This window comes from Acomys russatus, chromosome 20, assembly GCF_903995435.1.
Source record: "Acomys russatus chromosome 20, mAcoRus1.1, whole genome shotgun sequence".
Taxonomy (NCBI): Eukaryota; Metazoa; Chordata; class Mammalia; order Rodentia; family Muridae; genus Acomys; species Acomys russatus.
In genome coordinates, this window is record NC_067156.1 from 68,184,038 (window position 1) to 68,210,469 (window position 26,432).

Here is a 26,432-nt window from a genome sequence, read left to right on the forward strand (position 1 = left end):
AAATAAAAAATGTATAAAAAAAAAAAGAAAAAAGAAAAAAATGTAGGCGTTTCTTAACATGCAGGGTGGCACTCTGCTCCTTAAAAGAGAACACAAATTAAAACTATAATAAGATACCACTTTTAAGCCTGGTGGTGCTGGCGCATACCTTTAATCCCAGCACTCGGGAGGCAGAGACAGGTGGATCTCTGTGAGTTCGAGGCAAGCCTCGACTACAAAGAAGTCCAAGACAGCCAGGGCTACACAGAGAAACCCTGTCTCAAAAAACTAATAATAATAATAATAAATTAATAATAATCATATCCATTTAGTGAATCATGATCAGGTCAAATGAACTGTGACACATCCATAAAACTGAATTCTATTCAGGCATTTTGAAAAAATAAAGCCTGGAAAATTTTATCAGGTAGTAAAAGTAACTTGAAAAGCAGTAAATGGATGGATGTCTGCAGGCCCACAAAGGAAGGCACCACCCTCCGCCTGCGCTGCGCTGTGACAGGGCCCTGCTCCTCCTTTCCCACAGGAACTACCGATGTACAGTCAAGATGCACTGTGACTTCCGTGTGAGGAGCCATGCCACACACCTTACATAGTTTTCTCTCTCGATTATTTTCATCAGTTCCATCATTCACACATTTGTAGATAAGAAAGCTGACATGTTACATGTTTCGGGTTTACTAATTGACTGGGATCCGAGGAACCCCGAGGCTCATATGGAGATGGCTGTGGCCCTGGAACCTGAGTGCAGTTATCTCAAAAAGGTCTGTTCAAATGCCAAGAACTGTACCAAGCTCCAAACCAACAAGTCCCTTCAAGTGCCAGCTGCCTCTAGGAGGGAAGGTCTGACAATACAATGAAGGGAACGCAGGAAAGCACTCCAGGTGCTAAGACGATGCCTGAACTCATAAACGGCGGGTGCATGACTACCTCCAAGGGCGGACATGCTAAAGAACCTCTCTAGCAGCTAAATGGCTGTCTACTAGCTGCACCCTAAAGCCAAATATTGGCTGCCACGACCTTTCTGTTTTCCTCATTCTTCAAGTAGCTCACCCAAGAGACAACCTGGGAAAATAGTCCAGCCAATTCCATCCCCAGCAGTAGCAGCAGCCATAGCAGAGGACAAAGAGGGGACAAAATGACAAAGTGGACCTGCCCTGTTGGTTAGCCCCTGGCATTGCAAGAGGGGTGAGAGGGTGGAGTGACAAGGAAGGTGCCTGGGTTTTCCTGTGGTAACAGACACATACTTTATAATGAGAAAACTCCCTCACAAATTAAGACTGTGTTAGCTACCTCCCCAAACTGGGATGAAACTGCTTGGCATACACCACTTGAAACAAGACTTATTTACCCACTGGTTTCACAAGTGTCAACCCACCATGGTGGGAGAGCAAAGCAGAGCAGATGGTTCATATCACGGAAGTCAGGAAGACCAGACAACACCTGCCAGAATAAGGGCTTTCTCCCTTGTCCCTTGGTTTTGTCTGGACCTATAGGATAGGGCCACCTACATTCAAACTGAATCTGGCCTCTAGTTTATCCTTTCCGGAAACAGTCTCACAGACATACCCAGAGAGGTGCTTTACTAATCTCCAAAAGCATTCTAGGTCCAATTAAGTTGCCAGTCAAGATTAACTACTACAGACACAATGATAGGCCTGTCCAGAGCACCAAGGGATTCTCCCCAACATCTGGCAAACACACACTAAAGTTCCACATAACACACAACCGCACACAGTGAGGACCACATAAAGGTTTTCAGCTTCAAAAACAAGAGCAGCAGCGCTAGGTCACAAGTCAACAGAGGTTCTACGAAAGACGGTTGTGTGATATTGTCCTAAAGTTGTAACTGGACTCTCCTGAGGAAGTGAAACTAGTCCAGCCTTTAAGCCAAGTCCTCCATGTGTTCGGTTTGCCAGCACTCACCAGAAAGGTGTCGTCCTCCTGGCAGATGTTTCAGGCTCACAAGTGCAGAAGGACAGTCACCAATAGTCAGTTGGTTCACTGATAGCCAAGAAGCACTCGGAGCTGCTGAAACAAAAGGTCCTAATGCTGCAGTGACTAAGCCATGAGATCCTGCTCCTAACACGAGACAGTTCTTACCGTGGGAATCTTGTATTTCATTTCAAAGCAGCTCAGAATCCTTAAATCAGGAAAAGGCCAGTGGAGGCATAAGCACATTGGCTACCATGAGAAACAAATGATAAACACCTTACCTCTCAGCACGATGCTGAGCATGAAGCCATGTTTATGGAAGGTAAGAAATAGTTTGATGTCACTATGAAGACTGGCTGGCTTACGCTTTAGACATTGCTGTCAGCTACTGCTTGCCGAATTCTCAGTCCTACAGGTTCCAGTAACAGACTTCATGATTTGTAGCAGCTGAGGTAACAGTGAGCCTGCTACTTGTGTGCGCAGCATCTTACGGAGCACAGTTTTGAAGGGATGGTCCAATGGATAGTACTTCAAGGGAAATAACTCAGACTTTGGTAGAATCAGCTTCTACCAGCAAATATGCAGACACTCTTGTTAGAAACGCTGGAGAGATGGCTTAGTGGCTAAGAGAGCTTTCTGCTCTTGCAGAGGACTTCAGTTCAACTCCCAGTACCCACACCAGGCAGCTCTTAACCACCTGTAACTCCAGCTCCAGAGGAGTTGCCTCACTTCTGGCCTCTCCATGTAGCCACACACATATGACATATGTTTATACTAATACACATATACATAAATAAAAATTTTAATTTCACCTAAAAGTTAACTTTCATCAGATATGGAAAAACTTCAGACTTGAACCTCAATGTACCCCATGAGACTCCTGGTTTCCAGAGTCACCAACTCCCTGAGAATGCTCTGAATGCACCAGTAGAGTTCACTGCACCTGAGGTAAGTGATGACCACCTGTCCATGTAGGCAAGACAGTGTGTGCTAATTATAGACAAACAGGAAGCATTGAGAAGGAATCTGCTGACTCTAGCAGCAGAGAAACTTAAATTTTGTTGGAAAAGTTGCTGACACAAGACAAGGAAGGTATCTCTGGCAGGCTTTGAGATAGGCCAGATGAGCCAGCAAAGCTCTCAAGAGCAGCAGACCATAAACGCAGCTCCTCCCAAATGGCTCTGGACTGCTTCAGGAGTTCTTCATGATTCTCAGTTGCAACCACAGAAGACACTCTCAGCAGGGCTGGAGAGCGGCTCAGGAGTTAGGAGCACGTACTACTCTTCCAGAGAAGCTCAGTTTCCAGCTGCCCTGGCAGGTGGCTCACAAAAAAACACCTGCAACTCCAGCTCCAATGGCTCAGACACCCACTATGGCCTCTACGGAAACCTACACCGATGTGCACATACACACACACACACACACACACTTCACAATAAAATTTCAAAATATTTAAAGAAAAAGATGTTTTGTTTGGTGTTTGTTTTTCGAGACAGGATTTCTCTGTGTAGCTCTGGCTGTCCTGGATTCACTTTGTAGACCAGGCTGGCCTTGAACTCAGAGATCCACCTGCCTCTGCCTCTTGAGTGCTGGGATTAAAGGCATGTGTCATCACACCTGGCTCAAAAAGATATTCTTAGAAATGGAATTAATGTGTTCCTTCAACACCAGATTATTACTGAGGAGGAAAGGGTTTATTTGGCTTACATTTCCATGCTACTGTTTATTACTGAAGGAAGTTGGAGCAGGAACTCAAACATGGCAGGAACCTGGAGACAGGAGCTGATGCAGAGGCCATGGATGGGTGCTGCTTACTGACTTGCTCACCATGGCTTGCTCAGTCTGCTTTCTTATAGAACCCAGGACACTAACCCAGGGATGGCCCTACCCCAAGGGCTGGGCCCTTCCCCATCAGTCACTAAGAAAATGTCCACAGGCATGTCTACAGCCACATCTTATGAAGGCACTTTCTTGAAGCTCCCTCCTCTCAGATGACTTTAGATTATGTCAAGTTGACATAAAACTCTCCAATACATTTACCTACAATAAGAAGTTCTGCCTTTGCCACCTGGTCAGTCACGCACACAGACTGAAGGAAGGATTGGACACTCTTGTCCTCACCAGCAGCAAGGCCAGTTTAGGACACAGGTATCCTGAAGGTGGCAGATGCCTCCAGCTCAGTGCTGAGTTGTACCTTGACTATCACTTTGTGTTCCTTCAAACATTTCTGGTGACTCACTGTGCAGCAGAGAATGTCATGGGACTGACTACTGTCATCCAAGGAGAAGCTGGATGTCCAAATGGCAGAACGGTGCTGTCCCTCACAATGGGTGGAAACCTGGAGAGCCGCAGGGAGATCTGTTCCCTCACACCTTTATAATAAACCTCTACCCTGGAGGACACACCCAGTGCAGGTTTACTAAGCTGTGCTGAGACACTGAGATCAACCCATCTGGTACATGGCTTCAGCTACACAGATCACCCAGAGCAAGGATGCTGGCATAATGCAAAGATGCTCCTCAGATGACTCAGAACTTTATGAAATGTGTCAGTAGTCCATGATGAAGTTCCAAGTAACTATTCCCAGCTGTTTCCAGGGAAACAGGTCACAAGGACTAGATCTCCCCATGCTAGCCTCATACCAAGAGTCCTGGGATTTTCTTTTTATACAAACAGATGTATACACATATATTATAGTAAATCTAAAATAACAAGGCCAATCAAATCTGACAATGTGTTATAAAAGGAAAAGGCTGGGGTGAAGTGAGGGCTCAGGGTGGAGTCCGGCTTAGCGCAGCTGGCTCCATCCACCCTACTTCTTTCCCTTCAGAGTGTGGGAGTGGGGAAGGGTCATGACCTAATGCAACATGACTTGTTTCACATTAATAAGCCAACTACTATAGTTTACCGTAATCTATAGTAAAAGTAATGCAGTGTGATGACAAAACAAAAGAAAAGGAAGGAAGCTGTAATACTCAACATGATTACAAAGAACATACTAAGAGCATTTCCTAAATCCAACTCAGTCATGAAGCATTAAAACCATTCCCTTAAAACTGAGAAGGAAGCAAACTTCTGTCAGCACCTCTACAGAATTCCACATAAGAAAGACAAACCCACATGTGAGACTGGAAACACGAGCCAAGTGTGAAGGGGCACACCCACAATCCCAGCACTCAGGAGGCTAAGCCAGGCCTTCATCTAAAACCAAGTTGTATGGAAAGAGACCTTCTCAAAAGCAGTAAGAACAACAAAATCACTTAGCCAACAACTGTGGTAAATGCCTGTAATTCTAGCATTTGAGAGGCAGAGCAGGAGCACCACTCAAGCTAGCTGTCTGGGCTACATAATACGTTCCAGCCGGCTACACAGGTACACCATGTTTAAAAAAAAAAAAAAACACCTGGAAAACTGCCATTGCTCTTCCACAATAAAAATGTCTACTTGGGAGCTGGAGAGATGGTTCGGCAATTAAGACTACATATTGCTCTTACAGAAGACCCAGAACCTACATCAAGTCCAGTTCAAGGAAGATTGAATACCTCTAGCCTCCGCTGGCACTTGCACTAACGTGTATATAACCCACACACCTACATACACATATACACACTCTCCCCACCACCATCATCTATACTCTCCAAGAGCCAAAACAATGTTTTTTTTACACCTAAGTTGCTTCTTTCAAAAACTTAAGTCATAGCAATTAAAAAAGTAACTCTTCGCTCAGGAAAAGCTCATTCCTTGTGCAGTAGCCTGTGAACAGATGTGCGAACGTCTTTAATTTAGCACAATAACCGGACAAGAGCGTGGTAACTCACGTCAAAGGTCCCTACCACCTGAGGCCATGACATTCAGATGCTTCACGGCACCATCCGTTTCCCACACAGAGCAACTGGCCAGACCAAGGGGACAGGAGAACGGTGCTGCATCGTCAGGGTGAATGAGAAACCAGGGCTCCCTACTCACAAGTCATTGATGAGAAAGTATGTATTTATAGGAAAGACATGCCCAGAGAGACAGCCATGCTGCCCAAGCCTCGCAATCATATGAGAGGTCTGTATAGCACAGGGTTCTTGGTGAATGCCTGCTACTGTGAAAAAAAGCAACGTCAACTGAGAACAATGCACCCCAGACCAGAGGGGTGCAGCGTGGCAAGGGACACCGACTGTCAGTACAGCGGTCCCCAGGCAGGGTCACACCGCCCAACAGTACGCTATGCAAGATGGGACCAGAATGAGGTCAGACAGGACACATCACAGTAAGGTCAGGCGTGAGAGACAGCTAGTGTTTCCACAGTGACAGGAAGGGTAAGGAGAAAGACAGTCTCAGAGCAGAGAAGGCCCCGAGAGCATGCTTGGGACAGCAGGAATCCAAGTGCAAGGTACAATGACATATAGAACAACACAAGAAAGCCTGAGCACAGGCTGGCCCAGGCAAAGGAAGGCCAGGAGCCAAGGAAAAGGGCAGGCACGGTAACACAGCTGGCAGTTCAGGTGGAGCAGGGCCAGGAGCTGTCAAGTGGCAGCACCCAAAAAGAATGAGGGCAGTCTGCCAGGAGTCTGTGAGACACGGGAGTCACAGGGCAAATAGCAGCCAATGCAAGAATTGAAGCAATGGACCTAGAGTTGGCAGAAGTACCAGATGAAAGAGGAAGAAAACAAAGATGATCTGATCCAGCCCTGTGCTGAGCCAAGGGAAGAACCCGCTGAATCAAGGACATCAAGAGCTGCTGTGCTGCACCTTTCACTGTTCAACTCCTGTCAACTAAGATTCACAACACAGCATAAAGAAATCACTTCAGAAAAGTGGGAGGCACATTTTCTAACATAAACATGAAACCATCAAAGTATCCAAAAGGTAAATTACCAGGTAGGAATGGTGATTTCTTCTTCAGAATTTTTTTCTCTTTCTTATCCGTCTTCTCAGGGCTTTCCTGTGCCTTCTCCTGCCCTGCGTCCATGGGATCAGCTGGCTCTGCAGAGACACCAGAGGCATGTGGACTCTGAGGAGACACTGCAGCTGTCTGAGCATGGTTGCAGTCGCTGGGAGGTGCTGCAACTGGAAGTGAAGACAGCCCACTGTTTTCTAAGGCTTGCTGAGACAGAACAGAACTATAAGGTTAGAAAAGGCAGCTGCCCAAACGTGCCTACCCAAAGCTATCCCAAGATGCCATAGTTTTACCCACAGAACTCTAACTCCATTCCAAGAAATAAGCTGTACAGTTCCGAGAGACTGTTTCCTCTAAGAGGCTGCAATAGCTTCTAATATCGACATCTCAGCCCCACCCAAAACATGGCATAAGTAGTTACATTTCTTAAATTAATGGGATTATTAAAAATAATTAACATTCAGAAATTTTAAATCAGCCCACCCGGGCTGTCTCTAAACACATTTGAGACACAAATTACCTCAGGATCACCTTTAAGACACATCCAGTCCAGAGTTCCTAACACCCCAAACTTCTGTATCATGAGGTAGAGAAAAGAGGACAGCTGCCTCGTTGAGGGGAAGCACCTCTGAGAAAGCAGCACTCTGGCCCAGAGGTGGCAATTAAGAAGGTGCTATCACCTTCCTGCCTCCCCTATCTCCCAGATGTGCTGGGCCAATCACACAGCAATACATGCCTGGCAGGTATAAATAGCACATCTGCATCTCGGGAAGAATGAAACACTTCTTCCGACTCTCTCACAGGGATGGACACAGCACAAGCTTTAAAGACTCTACCCTTGTCCACTTAGTTCACTTATGGAATAATGTTTTAAAGTTTCCATTTTTCTTAAGTGTGCAGACTAGTGAACCAAGTCAGCACTTCCCATTGGTAATGGCAGAGGCGTATTTTTTTTATTTTGTTATCATTTCCAATATAGACACATTTTAAAACCAGACTCCTTGCTTGTATCTCTACTGTTCAATAACAAGCCCTGACTTCTGAGAACCCAAACATGAAAGCCTTGCCCAGCAGGTAAGCGCGCTTCACCTGGAGGATGTCCTGGTTGATGCCCACTGTCACACTCAGTTGTCGCCCAGACTGTGGGGACTGCTGTGCCTCCACTGGCCCCGGCTCAGACAGTTCCAGAAGCTGCTGAATGACATCTGTCACTGCCTGAGAATTCTGCTGATTAGAGACTGATGAGACCTGGGCTTCCACCTGCTGCAGAGGCAAAGTCTGAAAGATCGTGGCCTGAAACACAGAAACATTTCGTTAAAAATGCAACTTCTAATTTAAACACAAAATATATTAAGGGAACACTCCCCTTACTGGCATTAAAAGTCATAGCTTCCCAAACATAAAGTCGAATGTAATTCCTCAATGATTTCTGTGAGGTACAATTTTGGCTTTTAAAGGAACATACTCAACAAAACCTTCTACAACAGTCTAAGCTCTTATGTAAGGGGTGAAGGTTGCCAATATTCATCTCCGTGATAGCTAATAAAACAACGTAAGTGAATTGAAAAAGCATAACGCTAAGGAGAGGCAGAGAGAGGGAGGCCGGTGTAGTCAAAATATTTAATACATTTCTGAGATGCTACAGCCACAAAAGTCCTGGAAAATACTACCTGACTCATACCAGAACTCAGAAGCTGAAATGCCAGGTCCCAAGGCAGTTAAGGGCAGTGCTAGTTCTCAGCCTGGTTCCGCAGAGTTGCACACACTTGTCTACACGTGCAGAATCACATGACCAAGGTAAACTTACACACATAAGAGTAATATTTCCAAACTCGCTCATCAGCTATAGCAAGTGCACCACAGCAATCCACGCTGTGTGACAACGAGAGAGACTGTAGTGTGGAGCACAGGGGGAGGTCGCTGCACTTACTGTTAGTTTCTACATGCCTAAAACTGGGAGGAGGGAAGGGAGACTGCAATTAGCATGTAAACTAAATTAATTAATTAATTAATGGAAAAAATCATTTAAAGCTGGACAGTGGTGGCACGCACCTTTAATCCCAGTACTTGGGAGGCAGAGGTAAGTGGATCTATGAGTTTGCCACCTAGTCTACATAATAATAAGTACTAGAGTATCCAAGACTAGAGAGAGACCCTGTCTCAGAAAGACAATAATAACAATAATATTAGTAAGTAGCCCCCCTTGCCACCATTCACAAAAGCCCAAGGAATCTGTCTGCAGGCAATGATGGAATGTAGCCACAAGGGCTTGCCTCACCAAAGTGAGAAGAAACTAACTATCTGGCAGGACCGGGGGACTTTTTATGGCACTGAGCTCCTCAAGCTAAAGTCCCTGTATTCTGACAGCACATCTAAGCCCAGGTTGCCATGGAAGAAGGAAAGAAAGATCATGAACCACATGATGGGAGATGTGCAGCCAGTGCCTTTACATTCCTGAGCTCACTTTGGCTGCAGCTATCTGCACAATGGGTACAAGCCTGGACCTCCCAAGTTTCCATTATCGATGAGTGAGGGGCCTATGAGCCCCACCCCTCCCTGGGGTACTACTGGCAATTAACACTTGTTGGAGGAGGCAGTGTGACCATTGATAAATTGCCTATGCTTTCTCCCATGCTCAGGCAAGAACCTCAGATTACACTCACTGGTCACACACAAAAAGAAAGGGAACTTGTCAAGAACAAGAGTTCTCTAGATGAGAGAAGCATGGGAGAATGGCAAAATAGAAGGATCTAGAGGGTCCTAGAAACCTACAGATAGAACATTATGATAGGCAGATTTGGGCCCAGGGGTCCCGCTCAAACTAAGGCACCAGCCAAGGACAATACAGCCCGTAAACTTCAAACCCCTAACCAGATCTAGCCAATGGTCAGAACATTCTCCACAGATGAGTGGAGAGTGGGGTATGACTTTCCCACGTACTCTGGTGCCTCACATTTGACCATGTCCCCTGGAGGGGGAGACCTGGTGGCACTCAGAGGAAGGACAGCAGGTTACCAAGAAGAGACTTGATACCCTATGAGCATATACAGGGGGAGGAAATCCCCCTCAGGAACAGTCATAGGGGAGGGGAATAAGGGGAAAATGGGAGGGAGGGAAGAATGGGAGGATACAAGGGATGGGATAACCATTGAGATGTAACAAGAATAAATTAATTTTTAAAAAAAAGAGTTCCAGCAGGGCACACGCACACTCAGAAGGCAGAAGCAGGGGGCATCTGTGAGTTCAAGGCCAGCCTGATCTACAAACTGAGTCCAGGACAGCCAGGGCTACACAGAGAAACCCTGTGTGTGTGGTCGGGGGGGGGGGCATCCTCTGGGGGAGAGGAAAGACCAGAGAGGGGAATGGAGGGAGTAAAAATGACTAAAGTTCTTTACACAAATGTATGAAACTGTCAAACCACCAAAAACTTAAAAAAACAACAACAAAACCGAAACAGTTTCCTTGGCATTGTAGCTCTTCCTGGTTGTCAACGTAACTCCATCTGGAACTAACTAAAACCAAACAAGGGCTGAGCACACTTAGGAGGGACTTCTGCTTAATTGAATTATTTCAAGTGGGAAGACCCAGCTTTAACCTGGCCACGCTTTCTGCTAGCAGCCTACATAAGGACATGGAAGAAGGAAGTTTGCTCTCTTTGCCTGTATTCTCACTCTAGCCAGCAAATCTGTTGCTTTACTGGCGTTAGAACATGGGACTCTGGTGTATACTCAAGTCCAGACGTCAAGCCTGAGTTCTTAGGCCTTCTGTTGGTCCAGTCACTGCTGGAGTAGCTGGACCACAGCTGTAAACCACTCTAATAAATTACCTTTAGATAGGTAGGTGAGAGAGGGGGAGAGGGAAAGGTAGAGATTAAGGGAGGAAGAGGGAAAGGTAGAGATGGAGAGAGGGAGGGAGGGAGACAGATTCATTCTCTAAGTTCCACTCCTCTGGAGAGCCCTGATGAATACACTTGGTCACATGCTTGTGCAGCAAGCCTTTGCCAGCTGTGCACAGGCAGCCAGAGATGACAGGAGTTAGGAAGGAGGGAAGAGGGGAGATGACAGAAACAGATCAGAGGTAGCAAGGACTGAATTTCGGAGAAAAGTGCCTCACTTTAGAAAAAAAAATTAAAAAGAAATGATCAGATGCAGCTATCTGTTTGTCTGTCTGTCTGTCTGTCTCTCTCTCTGTGTGGGTGTGTGGGTGTACGGGTGTGGGGGTGTAGGTGTATGGCATTCTTTCTCTTTTAAACACATTCCAAACAAACATTAATATCCAGATTATTTAGTTTAACCCCCCTTTGATTTATATATTGCCAAAGGAAATGGTGAAACTATTATTTGGTTATTGACACACTAAAATAATCATTTTTTAATAATAAATGTAAAAGTAGATTTTTTTTTAAGATTTCATAATTGTTCAATTATTCCTCCCTCTAATTAAAATTAAACTGAGGAAATCATCCATAAGTACTAAACTATAAGAAAAGAAAAAGAAGCACAACAAATCAGCCTGCACTGAAGGAGGCAGCCACAACGCTCCCCCACGTATCTGTGCTCCAGCACTCTTGAGATGCCCCTGTACTCTGCACTTAGCTCCTTAGATGACACTTAGACTTTGCAATTTATTATCAATTAATAAACTATGACAAAAATTACTGAATAAGGCTAAGTTTAAAATCCTAGGGGGGGGGAAATGGATGTGTCCATGTGTGCATTTGTGTGGAGTTGTGCTTTTGTGGGTAATATGCCTGAGTGTGCCTGTCTGTATTTAGAATCACCCCATTTCTAAACACATGTACTAGAAAGCAGGGTTTGGTGCTCAAAAAGCTAGAAAACATAAGAGAAACCATCACTGCCACATGATAAAAGGAGAAACACTGTCAACAGAATAGATTAACTCTTGGATTATAGTGTAAGCAGTATTTAATGGTGACCAAGGGCACTGACTGCAGGACTGAATTTCATGAATTACTGACACATGTTCTTAGTGTTATCTTATAGGTTAGATGACGGGTCACAATCAAGACTGTGCATCATTACCCCGAGTTTACACAGAGCAACTGTCATTTATTAAAAAAAAAAAAAAAAAAAGTGGCACTCTAAGTATACTTTTTAACTTAAAAATTCACATTCAAAATAAGACTTGGGTTTTTGGTTTTGTTTTGTTTTTAAACCTTCTATCAGCCAAATTATTAAACTTACCGTTATAACGTGTGCAGTCTCTGTAGAACTTGTGGAATTTGTGGGTCCACCCATGTGCATCTTGCTGATATGAGTATTTAAGCTACCTAAGCTTTTAAATATACAGCTACATTCTGTACAGTTATAGGTAGGCCCATTTTTTACCTTAAAAAAAGGAAAAAAGTAGCTTTTCAAATCTTTAGGTAATAGATAAACATATTTAAGTCATAGAAAAGAAAATTGACCAGTTCAATCAGAATGAGATAATTGTATAACCCTAGTGCTGGAGTCTGTTTCTATTTTAAACTAGACATCTTGGAATCAATGATACAACTCTTTAATCATTAAGACCAATTGACATGTCAATGTTTCTCTACATGAGAAGGGGCTAGGAATGAAGAAACACACTTTTTGTTATCATAATTTAAACATCAAAATGTCATCATATATTCTCAACTTCTTAGATTGCCAAGCGTGTCCTCAACGAAGGCGGGCACAGCTGGGAATGTCACCCTGAGCACTGAGCTTCTGGGCCTACCAAACAGGTATGGCAGACTGATTTTAAATGCTCTCAATTTCACCAAGTTTAAGATGCATCTAAAGTTACCTTTTACAACTACAACTAAGCCAGACACAGCCTACAAATAACATTAAAATGATTAAGAACATCTATGGTCAGAGAATGTATCTAAAACATTCTCTCCCTATTATTCAAACCTAACATTAGTTATCACCATGGTTACCAGGCAGGCTTGACAATGCATAGGACATCTCTAAGCTGGAAGAAGACTTCCACTCTAATTGAAGTACTCATAAGAGCCAAATTTAAGCCAAGCACAGTGGCATACATCTTTGTCTCAGCACCTGGGAGGCAGAGGCAGGTGGATCTCTGTGAGTGTGAGCTAGCCTGATCTGTATAGTGAGTCCAGGACAGCCAGGGCTGCATAGTGAGACCCTGTCTCAAAAAGCCAAGAAAAAAAAAGACGATGAACCAAATCTAAGGCTATTGGCATCTCACAGGATTGGGTAATACTTTAAAATGCATCTTTAGAGGCTCTTTCTAGAATAACACATCCTAGGCCAGATGCCAAGATGCCCCATTGCACACATTGCAGAGCTTCTCCTAACATGGGGCCCTTAATGAGAGGTGTGTCTGAAATATGTGCTGCACAAACACACGACTGTTGCTAAGTGATCGGCTCTTCTCAAAGGCAACTCACAAGAACAACTTTTGATGCCGTGTGTGCTCTTCTGAGGACGAATTATCAAGTGTCAGTTTACCTTGCCACTACTTCAGGTGTAAAAGACTCTGAAACTTTTCCTAAAACTATGTGAAATACGTAAGGTCTTTTTCACTTTTAATTTCATACTTTTTTTCCAAGATCTAACATCTGCTCCGTGTGTGTGTGTGTGTGTGTGTGTGTGTCCCCGTCTGTCTGTGGGCCGTGCTTCACCCTCGCCGCCCGCCATGTGAGCTCTGAAGACTGAACCACAGCCCTCGTGCTTACAAAGCAGGCACTTTAGGCACAGCCCAAGCTCTGTTTGTTAAGGGGGTTCTGTTGGGCTTACTTTGGTTTTTATTGTCATTATCGAGACAAAATCTTGCTAAGTAGCCCAGACTGCCCACAAACCCACAGTGCTCCTGCCCAGCCTCTTCAGTGCTGCTGAGATTACAGGTGTCTGACTTTCAATTTTTAGCTCCCCAGTCACTAATGTGGCACTTAAGGTTTAACTCCATGAAAAAAAAAAAGTTTAAATATACATGTTAGCTTTTTAAATTGATAGTTTTCAATAAACAATAAACAGATTCATGATATAAGTATTTCTGTTAAGTATTCCTGTCAAAATAGCATGTTCCCATCAATGGGTTACTATACATAAACTCAATTTGTGTTTTTCAAAACAGTGACATTTCTCAGGCTAGCCACTAAGTCAAGAGACACCTACTGTCCACTGTGGCCATGCTCACAGCCCAAACGCCATGCTCACCTCTGAGTGGACTCTCTGCACGTGGGACTGCAGGTTCCCCTTCTGAGAAAAGGCAGCAGGACAAAAGGCACAGGCATGTGGCTTTTCTCCCGTGTGCTTGATCATGTGGGTCTGCAGGGCACCTTTCTGGTTAAAAGCTTTTCCACACTCACTGCACTTGAATGGCCTTTCACCTAGCCAGAGAGAAAAGAGCCACAGTGTGAGTGAAGATCTGAGACTGGGAGAAACATGCAAGATGTCCGAACCCAAGGCCACAACCTATCGCTCCCGCCAAAACCGATCCTGGAGATTCTAAACTCATCCATACTACAGGTGTCTCTTCAACTTCAACCTGCCTCAGGCAAACCTTTCCTAAGAAAATCCCACGGCAGTTCTGCTGGGGGTAGGGGTGCGGGACTGCCCCATGGCTTTCTCTCAGCCACTTACTCCCACGTCAGCCCTGCTCCCGGTCCTAAACTACTGCCTAGGCCCAAGCACAGCCCCATGCAACCATAACCCCTGACCAGTCCTCTCACGTCCCCCGGCCCTGAATGTGCTGCTCTCCACTGTGCAGAGGAACTCTTTCTACAAGGCTGGCTTGCTCAATGCCTCACGGCTTCTCAATCACACTCAGCTAGCTTAGCTGGTCTCCTCACTCTCTGAACCGTCTGTTCCCTCAGCATACGGCACAGCTCCTCAGAAGGCCTCTGTCACCTCTACCTGCCCATCCTCCCTGAGAAGCCACACCGCGCGCTCCCTCCTGGTTCTTCTGGCGCTGGCACACTAGTCCCTACAAGAGTGACTGTTCAGCCATTTGCAGTTGGTTTCCAAATCTTCCATGTGTATCCTGCAGTCCCTGCCCCCTTCTCTGCTTAACTCCTTCCCTGTGGCCTCTAATCAGTAAGGTTGGACAATTCACTCATTATCCAACTTCTCTTATAACACAGGCTCCAAGAAAGAAAGATTTTAACGTCCTGCTCATGACTAACTTCAGCACCTCACATGCACTTTCATTCTAGACCGGGCTCAACGTCTGTCTTACTCAAGTTCCATTCCCGGGAAAACATTCAGTGGGGTAGATCCCTGTTTCTCTAACTAAATAAATTAGTGAGATGGAATAATCCTAGAGAAGAGGCATCACTGGGAAGGGAAGACAGGAAGCTCAGGATAGACTGTGGTCCCAGGCAGAGGGTGTCCTCACCAGGGGCATTCTCTCTAGCACACCTCAAGTTTCCTGGATGGAGCTCAGATCCTCAAGGGGGAGGCCATCAGAAGATGACCACATCACATCTCACATGTTCAGCGAGGTACAGCCATTCCAAGAGATGGAGGGAACAGAGGGGGAACAGGTGAGCCTTCTACTTAGAGACGTTTCTACAGCCTGCGTGTGCTCAGCCTTGCACGCTAGTGAGAAGATGCTGAGCATACAGGCAGGCCGCCTTCCCCAGCACTCCATGTGCTCAAGAGAGCAGCCAGCGTGACGACGTGTGAGCGGAAGCTCAGTGCCAAGAGGAGGAACGCATGTGACTCTCCGAGAGTCTATAAAAGCCTATTGGGGGCACGGTTCTGAGGTGTGCATTTATGGGTGTGCAGAAAAACAACCTCACGGGGCAGACCTCCAGCTGTTAGAGTATGTAAGGTCTGAGGAATCTGTGCAGTGCTCTTTTCTTTGTGTGCTCCTACTTTGATTAAAGGATGTTAACACCCTTCAAGCTGTTTTTTCATTCAAGGAAGATAAAGTAGAACTCAACATTCTAACACACAGTGTTTTATCCATTTTTCTATTTGAGACAGGGTTTCATGTATCCCAGATTGGCCTCAAACTTACTCTATAGTTAAGAATGATCTTCAACTTTTCTTTATTCTTTTTGAGACAATGTCTCACTATTTATCCATTCTGTCTAGAATTCCCTACGTTGACAAAGCTAGCCTTGAACACACAGAGCTCCACCTGCTTCTCCTCTATGTGTTGGTGCTAATGCTGCACATTACCATGCCTGGCTGACCTTCAACCTTTGACCCTCCTACCTCCACCTCCCAAATGCTAGAATTACAAGTATGCATCACCACACCTTGTTTGTGCAGTATCATGACCTAAACCAGAACTTTACGGATGTACGGTAGGCAAGTGCTCTGCAACTAAATTGGGTCCCTATGACAACATTTTAAAGATAATGCTTTTTTTTCTTTCCTTGTTCTAAGGGACAAAAAAATGAAGCTCTGAAAATATCAACTTAATACTGGCATATAATGAGCTAAGAATTATCTGAGTGACTCTACAACACAGTATATGATATATACACCAAAAATGGAAAAAAGCAACAAAGCATAATCAGAACTGGCCAACAAAACACGGAAGCCAACCAAACAGCTGAAGTTCACATTTTGTCTTTTCACTATACATGAAAAAGCAAGCCAAAAGAACAGGAAAAAGGGCAAAGCATGGATCATTATTACTTTAATTTCAAATGTATAAATATTTGCCATTTCTTTCATTTTTCTCAAGAGGAAAACATGTGCATCGTTCACAATAGCATAAATTGTCTTTCACACATGGAAAAGATCATGTAGCTGTGAATACTATATCCATTTCAAACATTCAAGCAAGCCTAACAAGCAAGCAAGGTAAGATACAGAGAAATAAGGTTTTGCTACTTTAATGCTGCTCAGATGCTTAGTTGACTGGCTTTGTGAGGCAGGGTCTCACACTGTAGACAGGTCTGGCCTGGACCTCACCATGTAGCTGAGATGACCCCAAATCCCTGATCTGCCGACCTCACTCCTGAGTGCTAGATTTTAGGCCTGTTCCGCCATGCCCAGCCGCCTGAGCATTAAAGCCAAATTGTCACAGAGCACAGACATCTTATGCTGCTTTTCTTCCTCAAATCTGATTGGCCGGGTGCTGCACTGTCTAGTTCTAGGTGCTGCACAAGTAGCCACCCTAACATCAGCACCAACGGCTGGCGCTCACGAGACTCCAAACACTTTTCTATGTCTGTCATTTGTAATTTAGGACAACTACACGATGGACACAGGCTCGTCATTTTTCAAAGGAGAATGCAACCAGCAACATTAACAAACCAAAGTTATACAGCAAAGCACAGAAGAGCCAGAGTCTGACTACAAGTTGAACTAGCATATCAGTAAGGCACATTTTGTTTCCTTCAAGTCACATAACAAATAATGTGAAAGCAAATGTTTCTCATACCTGTGTGTATCCTTATATGTCGCGTTAACTGACTGGGTTTTTGAAACGTCTTCCCGCAGTGTGGACATGAGTATGTGAAGCCACTTCTGTCAATGTTCCGATTATAAGATCTTGTACCTGACGCCCTAGTACAACATACGGGGAAAAACAATGACTGAGTCATCTCATCTTCCTTACGTTATAGGTTGAAAGTGAAAATAACACCACAGAGTTAGCCGGCTAGTCAGAAGAGTATGTTTTACTGTCTGTGTCCACTATGTAAACACAAAAGCACACATTCATTAGCCTGGTGGTTTAAATTTTATTTTTTCTGGTTAAAGAAGCTTGGTTTGTTGAAATCCTCACAGTAATTGAGGACAAGGCAGAAGGCATCTTTTAAAAGCACACCTTGTTGGTTTAGTCAGCACAGAGGCCCATGCAGATATAGCTCCACACCGCCAAGTCCAGCTCTCCAACAGCTCTGTGAGAGTTGACTATTTGGCCTCTCTGGAGACTGTCTGGTAGTGACGCCAAACACATCAAAAAGAGCCCTGTTTCTTTCCATGCCAAGAAATGGAAGCTTCTCAGGTATACAGGTTTAAATCTTATGAGAACACAAAAGATTCTTCAAATCCATCTTCAAAAGCTGCTAGTTTTATTTTCAAACATCTCAATATTCTCAAACATGTGTCCTTCCAGCCACCAACCCTTCTGCAGGAGAGCAGTGCCTACCAAGAGAACACTACAGTCCCCTGGCACCCTGCTGCCCTCCTGCTAACACTAAGCAAACACCCACACACTTCCAATCATCTCCTAACGCAGGGTAAATTGAAAGCATGCATCTTACACACCTGTGTACAAACACGTGGAGAGAGAATGACAACACGTCCAGTCCCCTGCCTCCACCTCCCCGCTGCTTACATTAAACACATGCACCATCACAGTTCTCTGTATTACTAGGACGGAGTTTGTGTGCATTAGGTTTTGAACCCAGAACCTCGTGCATGGCAGGCAAGCAATCTACCAACTGAGCTACACTCCCAACCCACATTGTGTTTTTAAAGTACTAGTACTAATGAAATAGCAATGCATGCCTATAACCTAGCATTCAGGATGTAGAAGAGGATAGTAGGTTCAAGGTCAGCCTGGTCTGTGCAGCAAAACCCTGTCTCAAAAAACAAACAAAAACAAAGCAGACACTAAAATGGGGAATCAGTCAACAGCAGGCGATATGAAAGTGAAAGATGGGGTGGGAAGCACCGACTCAGTCCCCATCTGAAGTGCAACCCCAGGAGTGGACTACATGCTGCCCAGTGCTTACTTATTGCATACACTTTTTGAGTAAACTGGTATAAGACTTGTTAAAAATAGCAGATATTTTTAATCCTTGCACTTGGGAGGCAGAGGCAGGTGCAACTCTGTGAGTTCGAGGCCAGGCTGGTCTATGTAGGAAGTTCCAGGACAGCCAGGACTGTTATACAGAGAGACTCTGTCTCAAAAGACAAGAAAAACACAAACAAAAACAAGAACAGATATTCCCTGTTACAGCTTGGCATGGCAGCAGGCTAAATTAATAATACAGCTGCTGAACAATTTACTAATACTGTCCTTTATAGTAGTCTGTCAAAATCAGCTTCATGACAGGCATGGAGGCAAATATCTGTTATCCTAGTACTGGGAGGTTGAGGCAGGAGGAGCTCCATCAGTACAAGGCCAATTCGGCCTACATAGTGAGGCCGCATCTTTAAATCCAAAACAAAAGACCTGGCCCAGAGTGGCAATGACCAGATTCCCCACCACCAGGAACTGAAGCACAATGCCAGGACAACCTCCTTCACTTTCTTTTTATTAAGAACACAAACTCCTCTCCACACCAGGGGTCAGAGGACACTGGAGAAGGAGCATTAGTAGGCGGGAGCGAGGATGAGGAGGGCTGCTGTGAACCGTATCTCCTAGACAAGATGTGGCCACCGCACTCAGGGCCTCACATGTGCTTACTTGCCTATCGACTTTTCAAAACAGATGGAAGAGGGTCACATGAGGCCCTGGCCCTAGCTGAGGAGCTACAGGCAGTCCATGGCTGCTTTTGCTTCAGGAGTATAGCCTGAGTAAGTGGCCCATGATCCAGTAAATACTGCCACAATCATGCACATGCAAGCTACACTAACTAAATTCAGAGATCATTTTTTTTTAAATCATGAAAGTAGGAAGGAAAAGGGTTAGAAAGAAGAGTTTCAGAAAGGAAATAGGAAAGAAAGGAATGGTGGTGAATGTGATAAAAATGCACTATATAAATGTATCAAATTGTCAAAAAATAAAAAATAGTTTTGAGGGGCTTGGGGCTTGGTTGTTTTGAGTTTTGGGTTTGTTTTTTTTTTTCAAGACAGAGTTTTTCTGTGTAGCCTTGCCTATCCTGGACTTGCTTTGTAGACCAGGCTGGCCTCAAACTCACAGCAATCTCCCTGCCTCTGCCTCCCAAGTGCTGAGATTAAAGGCGTGTGCCACCATGCCTGGCCAAAAAAAATAGTTTTTAAAACAGAAAAAAAATAAGGAAACCACATAAGTAAGAACTGGTAAAGTACGAGAACCAGAGGAAATGTAAAGTTTGGCCAGGAGTATATTATGTTTCTAAATACTAGACTAGAAACTGCACTTCAGCTTGACCGTGGCAGTGACAGGATGACAGGACAACCCACCAGCTATGTGCTCACATCTGCTGCTCTTCTTCCTAGAGCACCAAATACTTCACTCAGTCACAGCCAAGCGGGCCAGGTCCCTGTGTCCTACACAGGACTTCCACCATGTTAGTGCAGGAATGACCATACCTAACTTTACAGTGAGTCTTCATGTGTTCCTTCAGCTCTGGCGACGTCTCGAACTCTTCCTTGCAGGCCCTGCAGGTGTGGACTCGGTTGTTGGCCAGCTCCTGCCGATGCTCCTCCACATGTATGGCCAGCTGGCTGTGCAGCGTGAACTCATCCCCACACTCAGGGCAAATGAGGTTCTGGAAAAGGGACATTTCCAAGGCACTGCTCCTTAAAAGAACTGGAAAGACTGTGAACTGAGTCCACAATGATACCTTCCTCCGGAGTGAATATCACCTTCGCCTTTCAAAAGGCATCACTGTGTCCAAATTGGAATGTATGAAATCATTTCCACTAGTAAAGGATAAAAAAACCAAAAACCCAGCTGGGTGTGGTGGCGCACACCTATAATCCCAGCACTTGGGAGGCAGAGGCAGGTGGATCGCTGTGAGTTTGAGGCCAGCCTGGTCTACAAAGCGGGTCCAGGACAGCCAAGGCTACACAGAGAAACCCTGTCTCGGGGGGGGGGGACCCACAATGTTCAAGCAAAGTGAATTCTGTGTCAAAAGGCTATTGGGCACTTGGCAACTGGTCCATCTGATCCATGAAAACCTCAGAGAAACAAAAGGATTTCAACATGAAAAGGTCAGCAAGGACTCTACGTGAGATTATAATCTACAGAACACGGCCAAACACAGTGGCAGTGGGAGTGCTTCACTGTCCACTCAGGTCTGACTACAGGCTGAGAGACCACTCACCACTAAGTAGGAGGCACGCGACACAGGACTCAGGCTCTGTGCCGGACGAAAGCCATCCAAGCCCTCAAGTCTGTAGGACCTGAAGAGCTTGCATCTGAGTTATGTTACCAAGTTTGTCTCACCTGTTTAGTGACGACCTTTTGCTTTGGTTTCAGGTTTGGTTTTGTTAGGCAGGGTCTCATTCTGTATGTCTGGCTGGCCTGGAACTCACTATGTAGACTGGCTAGCCGCAAACTCACAAGATCTGCCTGCTTCTACCTCACGAGTGCTAAAACTAAAGGTGTGCACCACAATCACCAGCTTGGTTATGTTTTTGTTGCTGTTTCATATTTTTAATATGACTAGAAGGCAGTTACTCCAACTCATTCCAAATGGACAGTGTGGGCGGGCTAGCCTGGAGTTGAGCCTGATTTTACCACAGGGCTGCCTGCGAGAGACTACTCGAACCCTGGCGTGCCCATTTCCAGCCTCCATGGTAGTAGAGGGCACAGGAAAGTGACATCATGTGGAGATGACAAAGAGCCTGGCAATGACAAGCACTGCTACAGATGGCAACTGCGTCAGTGTGCCCAATGCCTGCACGTTCACATGCAGCATCCACAATGTATTTCATGACCCTAACAAACTGTCCAAGCGTGAAGAGTGAGAGTGCTCTGTCAATGAGCGTAAACGCTTAGTTCCAAATCACAAACGGTCATCTCTGTCTGTCCTGAAGCATGGTCTGGTGTAAGCTTAGCTGATCTGTCTGTCTTGAAGCATGGTCTGGTGTAAGCTTAGCTGGTCTGTCTGTCCTGAAGCATGGTCTGGTGTAAGCTTAGCTGATCTGTCTGTCTTGAAGCATGGTCTGGTGTAAGCTTAGCTGGTCTGTCTGTCCTGAAGCATGGTCTGGTGTAAGCTTAGCTGGTCTGTCTGTCCTGAAGCATGGTCTGGTGTAAGCTTAGCTGATCTGTCTGTCTTGAAGCATGGTCTGGTGTAAGCTTAGCTGGTCTGTCTGTCCTGAAGCATGGTCTGGTGTAAGCTTAGCTGGTCTGTCTGTCCTGAAGCATGGTCTGGTGTAAGCTTAGCTGGTCTGTCTGTCTTGAAGCATGGTCTGGTGTAAGTTTAGCTGGTCTGTCTGTCTTTAAGCATGGTCTGGTGTAAGCTCAACTGGTCTGTCTGTCTGTCTTGAAGCATGGTCTGGTGTAAGCTCAGCTACCCTCAAATTCACTATTCAGCCAAAGATGACCTTGAACCTCTAATCCTTCTCAATCCACCCCCAGGGTGCAAGGATTACAGGCCTATGCCACAACACCCTCTTTATGCAGTGCTGGGGATAGAACCCAGGGCTTCCTGCATGCTAGGCAAGTATTCTGCCAACTGAGCTACTTCCCCCACCCTACTATTTCTTTCTATCAGAATTTCTTTATTATTCTGTATACCAGTCTTGAATGCAAAGGTCAATAAAATTAGGTTATTAACTGATTGCTCTCATAGCTCTGCTGCAGAAAAAGGTAAGAATGGAGGGAATTACCTTAAGAAATCTAATAATGATTTCAAGGTAAATGACTTTAAATTGACATTATTATACAATAACAATAAATCTCTACATTGTTAGTATCTTGAAGATAATGAAAATTTACTCTAGGACACTGCTAAAAAGAAAAAATTGCCATCCCAACCCATGAATGGCCAAGAAAATATTTATTTTTTATTAGCAGAGGAAGGTGGATTGCTGTGAGTTCAAGGCCAGCCTGGTCTATAAAGTCCAGGACAGCCAAGGCTTCATAGAGAAACCCTGTCTCAGAGGGAAAAAAAAAAAAAAAAAAAGAGTTGGAATACAGCTCAGAGGGAGCATTTTCTTGGCATGTATGACTCACTACTGGGAAAAGCAGAATGTTAATATTACTGGTAGGTCTTTACTGTAAGCATGCTTTGATGCTCACTTTTCTTTCAAAGGAACTACATTTTTTGGGTCCAACTAGCTGACACCTGGGCTAACTAGTGAAGAGCAGCCTCTCCACTGCCCACTGGTCCTCAATGCCCTCTGGTTTCCACTGCCACTGGCCCCCACTGCCTTCTGGTCTCCACTGTCCTCTGGTCCCCACTGCCCACTGGTCTCCCCTGCCCTCTGGTCTCCAGTGGCCACTGGTCCCCACTGCCCACTGGTCTCCCCTGCCCTCTGGTCTCCCCTGCCCTCTGGTCTCCCCTGCCCTCTGGTCTCCCCTGCCCTCTGGTCCCCACTGCCCTCTGGTCTCCACTGCCCACTGGTCTCCCCTGCCCACTGGTCTCCACTGCCCTCTGGTCAGAATACCATCGTGATAAGGTATTCACAGGTGCTTTACAGAAGCCATGCTCCAACTGCAAGGAGCACGTCAGCCTCAGCTACTGGCCACAGCTTCTACATCGGGAGGAGCTGCCCCACTCACAATCATTCCAGACAAACTGCACCAGCTTGGGAAGACCACTTGGGAAAGCTAAGCCTTGAAAATTACAGCCAGCCATGGTGGTGCACGCTTTAATCCTAGCACTCGGGAGGCAGAGGTAGGCAGATCGCTGTGAGTTCGAGGCCAGCCTGGCCTACAAAGTAAGTCCAAGACAGCCAAGACTACACAGAGAAACCCTGTTTCAAGAAAGAAAGAAAGAGAGAGAGAGAGAGAGAGAGAGAGAGAGAGAGAGAGAGAGAGAGAGAGAGAGAGAGAGAGAGAGAGAGAAAGAGAGAGAGAGAAAGAAAGAAGAGAAAGAAAGATCGTTCTAGATGATTCTGCTCACCCTACAGCTACTCTCACGTAGGTCAGAGTGGGGAGCACATCCCCCAGTAACATGACAGAATGTGATTGGCTCAGTGAGTGGCCTATGCATGGCCTTCATGTGAGCCTTTTATGATCAGTGGACCTAGAAGCTGTGCTGTGAGTGGAGCAAATTACAATCATACATGTGCATGTCACAGCCCACTGCTGGCTTTTCAAGTTGCTTTTCAAGCCCCTTAGCATTTAGGCACTAGTCCAGCTATCCTCCTGATGGCCTTTCTTGCTTACTTGTGATCTTTAGCATGACTACAGTGGGCTGCAGGGGTAACAGGAAACCACTCTAGAGAGCTGAAGCTTAGAAGTAAAAGGCTATGAAGCTTGTAAAGTCAGGCTAATGGCCACATGCACTCACCAGAAGGTTAGGAAACACACGTTAGACAGTTACCTCTTCCTTCTCATGGAGCATAATATGTGCTTTGAGACTGGCCACTCGGGAGAACCTCTTGTTGCACACAGGGCACACAGGATCTTCTGCATTGTGCGTGCACTTATGAAGTGTCAGGTTGAATTCAACATTAAATGTTTGGGGGCACTGGTCACATCGGTGTGGCTGTTTGAAAGAAGGAATTGAATTATAATCTTTTCAAAGATGCTATTAAAATAATAAGTACTGAGGCCAGCCTGATCGACAAAGCGAGTCCAGGACTGCCAAGGCTACACAGAGAAACCCTGTCTCGGAAAACAGAAAAATAAAAAAAATAAAAAATAATAGTAAGTAGTGGGTATGGTAGCACACACTTTTAATCCCAGCACTCAGGAGACAGCAGAAGGTGGCTCTCTGAAAGTTTAGAGACTAGCCTGATCTACATAGAGAGTTACAGGACAGTCAGAGCTACCATGTCTCAAAGGGAGAAGCAAGATACCATAACGTATAGATTACCTTCCTAAAGCACTCTCTGTTGGGTCCAAGTCACTTAGCATCTCATAAATTTTTCAAAGGATTACAAAAAGAACATCACATGTAAAAATATTTCTTTTCTTTTTTCTTTTTTTAGATTTGTTTATTCATTATTTATGCCTGCATGTGTGCCAACACACCAGAAGAGGGCAGCAGATCTCATTATAGATGGTTACAAGCCACCATTTGGTTCATGGGAATTGAACTCAGGACCTTTGGAAGAGCACTCAGTGCTCTTAATCTCTGAGCCATCTCTCCAGCCCTCTTTTCTTTTCTTAATGGTAGGGAACATTATATTATCTAATCTCAAACTCCCAATCCTCCTGCCATCACCTCCAAATGCTGTTGATAATCTTGTGCCGTAACACCTAACTCCAAAGCAATTTCTAATGTGAAATATTGCAAATCTGCTGGGTTGTGGTCACTATGAAAACAGATGTGAGAAAGTTCAGTCCACTAGGTTGGATTTTCCTTTTATTTCTGACAAACTCACTTGTAAACAAAACCACTTCTAGAAAAACAATTAACTATATAAGTTTTTCCCTAGATTTCACCAGTTGTTTCTCTGAGTCCACAGTTTCCTGTATATGGAAACATTCTCCCTCTTACATGTAAAAAAAACCAAGGCAGTGGCTGGGGTTTCTCTCCAGCCTTGCAGACATGCCTCCCACCAGCACCGCCTATGAGAGCGAGTTAAAGGGGAGGAGAGCAGCATCCATCCTCTCAGTAAGGAAGGCTGGGCAGCCCTATTACTTGTGCTTTTACGACACTTCCTATCTACTTCTTTTAAGTTGTATCTGGAAGGATTAGCATAAAATGATTCAAGGTCTCTCTTTAGAAGGACAAAGGGGTGTAAGGGGCTGGAAGAAACAGCTCGAAATGGTAGAACACATGATAAACACACTCAAGGTCGTAAGCATGATCCTCACCCCAGCCAGCGCCAAAAAGAAGGAAGGAGGGAGGGAGGGAGTGGGGGGAGCCATAAAGACAACTTGAAAGCAAAATGCCCTCTGAGGAAAAACCTTTCCAGAATAACCAGTCTGCGTGCTGTTGTACAGGAAAGTAAGGTGCCCAAAGGCGCTATCTGCCTACTCATAAATAATTTCAGTAAGGCCCTCAGTGGCGTGCATTCTCAGAAGAATGTCAAACTATTTACATACTATGAAACGTGCGACAATTTCCTCAGGCGTAGCTGGTGTACCACCTCCCCCTTCAGATGTGCCATGCTGCAGTCCTTTTGCAGATACCCACCTTGTCGTTCTGCTCGTGCTCCCTCATGTGACGCTGAAACTGGGACTCTTTTGGGAAGGACAGCAAACAGATTTCACATTTGTGGAAGTTTGGAATCGGACAGTCATCATCAATGTCATCATCATTCAATGACAAAACTCCATCTATAAAGTTTCATATGTACAGACAATAAATACCAGGTGTTAGTCCCATTATATAAATAAAATAAAATAATTTGGCTATTTAATTTTTTTATATTGCTATTTTACTTTTATGGGTGTTTTGCCTGCATATACGTCTTGTGTACCATATGCATGCTGTGCCTAAAAAAGGCCAGAACACCCAGGCATGGTGGCACATACCTTTAGTTCCAGCATTCAGGAGGCAGAGGCAGGTGATCTCTGTGAGTTCGAGGCCAGCCGGGTCTACAAAGAGTTCCAGGTCAGCCAGGGCTATTACACAGAGAAGCCCTGTCTCAAAAAAAAAAAACAGAAACAAAAACAAAAGGACAGACGACAACACCGGATCCCTGGACGTCAAGTTACAAATGGTTGTAAACTGACATGTGGATACTGAGAACTGAACCCAAGTCCTCTAGAAAAGTGAGTGCTCTTAACCACTCAACCATCTCTCAGACACCTGATTTAACTATCATTAAAAAACAAAAATCTAAAAAAAGAAACAACAACAAAAAACCCAGTGATTTATTTAGGAGAGACTTTTAGAGATAAAATTTGTAAGACACTGAAGATGAAAAATGGATATGTTTTAAATTAGAACTGAGAAATATTGGGATGC

The 26,432-nt window shown here is 44.9% G+C and overlaps 1 protein-coding gene across 8 annotated transcripts in view; it reads right to left on the reverse strand.

Annotated features, from left to right (window-relative positions):
- Znf236 (zinc finger protein 236) overlaps nt 1-26,432 on the reverse strand; it is a 91,595-nt gene that overhangs the window by 54,748 nt on the left and 10,415 nt on the right. For 7 of the 8 annotated variants that reach the window (XR_007832494.1, XM_051163805.1, XM_051163808.1 and 4 more), the window contains exons 2-9: nt 25,656-25,798; nt 23,892-24,056; nt 19,984-20,162; nt 17,180-17,304; nt 13,993-14,165; nt 12,025-12,168; nt 7,910-8,113; nt 6,799-7,027 (exon numbers count right to left, since the gene is read on the reverse strand). Coding sequence is in view for 7 of the 8 variants with exons in the window: in XM_051163805.1 (XP_051019762.1) it covers nt 6,799-7,027; nt 7,910-8,113; nt 12,025-12,168; nt 13,993-14,165; nt 17,180-17,304; nt 19,984-20,162; nt 23,892-24,056; nt 25,656-25,798 (1,362 nt within the window). In the remaining variant the exon portion in view is untranslated. Of the gene's footprint in view, nt 1-6,798; nt 7,028-7,909; nt 8,114-12,024; nt 12,169-13,992; nt 14,166-17,179; nt 17,305-19,983; nt 20,163-23,891; nt 24,057-25,655; nt 25,799-26,432 lie in introns of those variants that run through there. The other variant, XM_051163811.1, reaches the window with a different exon arrangement.